The sequence below is a fragment of the Euphorbia lathyris genome, chromosome 3 (assembly GCF_963576675.1).
Source record: "Euphorbia lathyris chromosome 3, ddEupLath1.1, whole genome shotgun sequence".
In the NCBI taxonomy this organism is placed as follows: Eukaryota; Viridiplantae; Streptophyta; class Magnoliopsida; order Malpighiales; family Euphorbiaceae; genus Euphorbia; species Euphorbia lathyris.
Genome location: NC_088912.1, coordinates 111,201,326 through 111,207,129, shown reverse-complemented (window position 1 = coordinate 111,207,129; position 5,804 = coordinate 111,201,326). Strand labels below are relative to the sequence as shown.

Sequence of the window (5,804 nt, the reverse complement as noted above, 5' to 3'; positions counted from 1 at the left end):
CCAGCATGCTAATTCCTATCCGGTTTGCCAGGACTCGGGCTTACAGCGTGCACAACACAGGCTCATCCCGCCATGTGTTTTTTATTCCACAAATCTGAGGTTGCCAGGACTCGAACCCTCGACCGTTTGGTCCCAGAGGCTCTGATACCATGTCATGGAACAGATTGAACTAAAAACTCGAACTGATAGTTAAGGCCCAATCATATATCTTATATTAATTTCTGACAGTCACGTGGCATGTAATGTACTTGTTTTTCATAAATACGTTGTTGTGATGCCCCTATTTTGATTCCAAATTAACCTTTCCCTCATAACGTAAGTATTTCAAACTGTGTAGTTCTTGTAGTGGATGCATAGACACATACTCCAACTGGTTGCCTCCCTATTGTGTGCATCAGAGCAGTTTCATTCTGGGCCACCTACAACGTCCATCTAACCATGTGAACTCATAATCCGCTTCTTTCGCAATCCATTATATACTCAAATGCAATTTTCAACCAACCTCCACAACAACCATGATCATTGATGCTAGCGTCCACCAACTGTTGTGCAGATAGCAGTAATTGTCCATCAACACCCAGAATTGCCTTGGTTTCTCACGGGTGTGACAGCTCCATATTCTCGCCAGTTGATATGATTAGGAATTAGCTGCCTCTTTTGTTCCATATTAAAAACATGGAGAAAAAAACACTTTGAATTAGACTCATATAATTACTTTGTATGTGACTAATACTATACATTCAAATAAATTATTATTTGTTAGTCATATTAAAAACTAATCTATTTTTCATCAAAACTAAAATAAAATAATACGTCTTTATTATTTCAAATAATAATAAAAAACAGAAACTATAAGACAAAAATAGAATTTCTATACTTACATGTGTATGATGAGCCATACCTTTCTTCGGCCATGGGAGATGAGAAAAAAAAACGTAGTCGTAGAGAAAACAAAGATATGCAAGAACTTACAAAAGCCATACTCACCTTCTGTGCTTTTTGAATGCTTCGACAGTAATCTTCAGACCATTGCAAGTGAATCAATTAAGGAACCAAAACATCAAGAACAACCAAGTCAACATATATTGAAGTGGTAAACTACAGTACCTCAGGGAAGAATCAATTTCTCCCAAAACGAAGATGAAAGTGAAAATTAGATTGAGGAGGCTGAGAATGGTAAGATGCCAAGAGACGAGTAGAAAAAAAAGAGTGTAACGAAACCCTAGAGTAGAGATGAAAATGACAAAGATGCCATTATAAAGTAAAATGGTTTTGTTTTTTTATGGAGGCATCTTTATGATGGCTTCTTGTGAGGATTGTAATACGTGTATAAAAGGGACAGGTTTCTCCCTCAAAAATACAAATTGATGTGTAAAGAAAGAAAATTAAAATTTGCTGTGAAGTAAACAGCTCTGCGAGAAAGAAGAGAAGCCTAACTATGCCGTCCTTGAAGAGAGGAACTTCTGCTGCTGCGACTCCTGTTGAGGAAGAGAATGAGAAGGAGAGAGATATAGAGCTAAGTCTTCAATGTAGGGTTTTAAATTATTTAGGGTTTTTTTATTTTAGGGATTTTTATTAAATTTAATTGATAGTATGATAGTTAGGGTCTCCAATGGAATTGATAGGGGTTTTGATTTTAGGGTTCAATTGAATTGATTGAATTGAATTGATAATGTGATATTTTTAGGGTTCAATGGAATTTATGATATCTAGTTTAGGGGTTTTAATGAAATTGATAATATGTTAAATTTTAGAGGTTATGATCAAATTGAATTGATAATGTGATATTTAACGATTTTGTTAAGAGGTTTTCATTTGAAATATGATATTTACGTGTTTTGATTAAATTGAATTGATAATATGTTAAATTTTTAGGGGTTTTGATCGAATTGAATTTTGTAATGTTTTTTAGAATATGACATCAAAAAGGGGTAAATTGCCACATGTTATGTATTCGTTTTGTAATGGTTTTTTTATTTTTATAAATATGCTAAATAACTTTTAACTTTTTTTTCTTACATGGTCAAGCCCCTCTGAGGTTTAGGTCCTGGCTCGGGCACTGTTCAATTGTAATGGAAAATCTGGATTTACAGAGGAAAGAAAACATTGATAATGTTCAAATGTTCAAATGGTCTTCATCTTCTTCTTCTTCCCGGTGGGAGAATCTAAATCCGGAAATACTAGCACTCATACTCGCTCGAATCCCTATAGAAGAAAGGGTAGGACTCGTTTCGTTGGTCTGCAAAAATTGGTTAGCATGCATTTGGGGACCTTATTGCTGGTCAGAAATCAACATCCAGAACTGGTGCCGGAAACGGGAACGTTCCGTCGAGGATGTTGACTTGGTGGCACATAAGCTTATGAACCGCAATAGAGGTTCATTTCGGTTGCTCTCTGCCTTCAAGCTTGGAAATCGAGGCTTCATTTCCGCTGCTAACTGGTAATGGATTATAAATGTTTTCCTATTTTTTGTGCTATTTCAATGTTTAATAATGGTTTCTTTGATACATATCATTGTAGAGAGTATAGTTATCGGTATTGAGATGTCTGAAAATCCATTTGAATTTAACTTTCCTTAAGTTTCATATTTGAACATAGACATTTGATTTACATACATGAATCTATCTATATGTTTTCTGTATCCGTAGGGGGAAAAACCTAAAAGTGCTGGAAATTCCAATGAGTGAAGTGACAGATAAAATGGTGGAAAGACATGTTGATTCACTGGTGAATTTAAGTGTTTTAGACATTAGTTATTGTTTGAATATCACAAGCAAAGGGATTGGAGTATTTGGGAAAAACTGCAAAGGCCTAACTGAGCTAAGAAGAAACTTCAGATTTGTCATGCTTAATGAAATTGATAATAGTGAGGCTATGGTGATAGGAAGTACAATGTCGGCTCTAAAGAAACTTGATATGTGTTTTGGGACTTTTGAAGAAGTTGGTCTTCAAGCCATACTTACTAATTGCAAGGCTCTTTCACATCTCAACATTCAAGGGTCTTGGAATGTGAATCTGGAAGGTGACGTTTTGGATAAGTGTTTGAAGCTTGAGTTTTTCAGTGAGAAAATATTTTTTAAGCAGTAGCAATATTGAATTGGAAATGCATTTGAGAGACATCTTCTAGATTGAGCTCTTCAAATCATGTATTCTGATGATGAATGCAATACAAAAGATGGTTGTACCTTTGATGCATATTTTCCATAGGTGAAATGTATATTTGAAACTCTCATGAATTTATTTTTTATTGATTAAATTATTTATCTGTCAAATGGATACATTGAGCCTTTGATCAGTTATTTTTAAACATATCAAGTTTTTAATATTTTGTTCAGAACTGTTTTCTCAAACAAAAACTACCTCTTTCCTTTCTTCTCTTTTTTTGCTTACTATTTTGTGTCAAAGTCTTCAAGTCTTGCTCTTTTTTGTGGATCTACTTTGGGCCTCTCGTCGGGTTAGGTTTATTGTATTGTTTATTATTATATTTTCGTTAGATCTCTTTATCCGTTTGAATTGTATCTAATCTCTATTATTCTGCTATTTATACTTTTTTGGATGTAGCAAGAGCGGAAACCATTTATTTTATACTTGGATCAATATATATGCCTGATTGCAACAAAAGAAAAGACTCAGAGTCGAATGTTCGGAAGAGCCTAAATGATAAAGATTCGATTGCAGTTGTTTTTCTGCGGATTAGGGTTTAAATGAAATATATGTACGTTATTGTTTTTCTGTATATTTTATACCTTTTATGGATTTTATTGCTTTTTGTAGTCGTTTTTGTCCCATTATGGATTTTGTAAGGTTTTTTACCTTTTATGTTTGTTGTTATACTTGTTATTTTCGTGTTTAATGAAGATGTAGACATTTTCATAAAAAATAATAATTTGATAGATCATAGACTAAGAGGGAGTTTGTCTCCTGGTTTTAAAACCGTTGTTTGCTATTTCAGGCTTAAAATGAGATATTGTAGTGTTTCCTTAAAAATAAAAAAACTGCAGCTGATTGCTATCAGCAGTATCTTGGAGCTTTTTTGAAAGGTAATTGTATTTATTTTAGAAGGCCACAATTGCCCTTTACGCAGAAAAGGAAAGAAATATCTGGGATAAGGTAATTCTTTATTGAAATTTGCTCGTGGGTAATAATGAATCAAGGTGGGTACTGAATTTTGGGCATCTCAAACTTCAATCAACTTGTATCTTCATATATGGGGCTAGTATTTCCAGAAAATATAAAGTTGGTTTGAAGTAACTACATGTAACTTAATGAATATAACACCAATGAGGTCTACACATCTGTATATTGAAAATATCATTACGAGTTGTTGTTTGTAAATTTATATTGACTCTTTGTTGCCCTTAATAACTGGATGTAGCAAGTGCAAAAGCATCAAGGGGTGTTTCAAGTGAGAAAGATGGCTAATCATAATTTTACCAAATATTACTAATCAATCCGCTAACAGCAACAACAGTAAATAACAACACAAAATAGTAGATATAAACAGCTGAACAAAACAAACACTATACCTTTGATCAATTATTTTTTAACATATAACTTACTGGTAGTAGATGTCTATTAAAAGCTAGAGATTCATGGTTTGAGTCCTTTAATATACAAATTTCAATTTTTTTTAATAAAGTAAAGGTGGCTAGAAATATAACTGAAGCAACCATCTCCTACCTGGAAACGTGATCGGTTTGATTGAATGGGGCTGACCTGGTCATGGTAGTGTGGTTATGACAATTATGCTTAAATAACGTTCAAGAGGCTGATTTATCCCTTTAAGCAAGTCTGGGTATATTAATGCTTCAATTTCATGATCATTGTGATATTCTCTTCTTCACATAACAATTAAAATTGCAAAACTCAAATAAAAATGATACAAAATTAACAAAGACAACAAGAAAATCGAAAACTTAATAGAAAATATACATTCACGGCTAAAAAAGAAATTACACTGGTAAAAATAAAAAACCTAATAGAACATGTGGGCAGTAACAGCAAATTGTTGAGAAGCCATTATTAAAAAATACATTCAATAAGCCATATAGATGTAACCCCCCAATCCAAATAGATGATGTAATTGAAAATGACAACATACATAAATCAAACCATTGGTAAATCTAAGGTATAACCACATAAACATAATACGGTGAGCTCATCAAGATGCATAGAATATAGACAGAAGCTGAAAGTAAGCAAGTACAAGCTTTAAAAAGGAAATTATAAAAGTAGGAGAGGGATAAAAGAGTACATGATAGGTTTTAGAATTTACCTTTGTAAAGCAAAGTATATCAAAAGAACAAATGAGATGACTAAGTAATGGAAGCTAGATTCGATTTAAGATCAAGTTTTTCAAGGTAAACCCAAATGTAAACCAAAAAATTTGAAATAAATCAATTAGAATTTACAAAGAACACTACTAAAATAAGAATTAAATTCAGTAAAAATATTGGTAAGCAAGTTCTGGCATTACAACTGAAAAAATGATCCCAAGCTAACTCTGCTGCTTTAACTTCAATGACCAACAATATATCTATTTATCATAACTTGATTGTGATATTTGAGGTATATATACAGATGTTGCATTGTATTTCCTGGATTCTTCCATCTGCAGAAACATAAAGAAAATAGCATGATGTAGCATAGCAATCATCCATTTGTAAATGTCCAATCAAACCAAAAAGTAAACTTCCTTAAGCAAATTTCACAAGTTCATTTCAACCACTTCCAAGCAAATATAGCACATAACCTTGCAATTTGATCTTGCTAATATACAACAACATAGGCCTAGTATCTTTTGG

At 33.0% G+C, this 5,804-nt stretch overlaps 1 protein-coding gene across 1 annotated transcript; it reads left to right on the top strand.

The window, feature by feature from the left end:
- Positions 1-1,386: 1,386 nt before the first annotated feature.
- Positions 1,387-3,247, top strand: LOC136224637 (F-box protein FBW2-like). The gene is made up of 3 exons (XM_066013027.1): positions 1,387-1,529; positions 2,029-2,440; positions 2,649-3,247. Exons 1-3 carry the CDS (start codon positions 1,439-1,441, stop codon positions 3,085-3,087), a joined length of 942 nt encoding a protein of 313 aa, XP_065869099.1. The 5' UTR covers positions 1,387-1,438; the 3' UTR covers positions 3,088-3,247.
- Positions 3,248-5,804: the final 2,557 nt, after the last annotated feature.

Coding starts and splice junctions, on each gene's coding strand:
- LOC136224637 (XM_066013027.1), top strand. CDS start 1,439: ATGCCGTCCTTGAAGAGAGGAACTTCTGCTGCTGCGACTCCTGTTGAG. Junction 1,530..2,028: donor TATAGAGCTAAGTCTTCAAT/GTAGGGTTTTAA, acceptor TACATGGTCAAG/CCCCTCTGAGGTTTAGGTCC. Junction 2,441..2,648: donor TTCATTTCCGCTGCTAACTG/GTAATGGATTAT, acceptor CTGTATCCGTAG/GGGGAAAAACCTAAAAGTGC.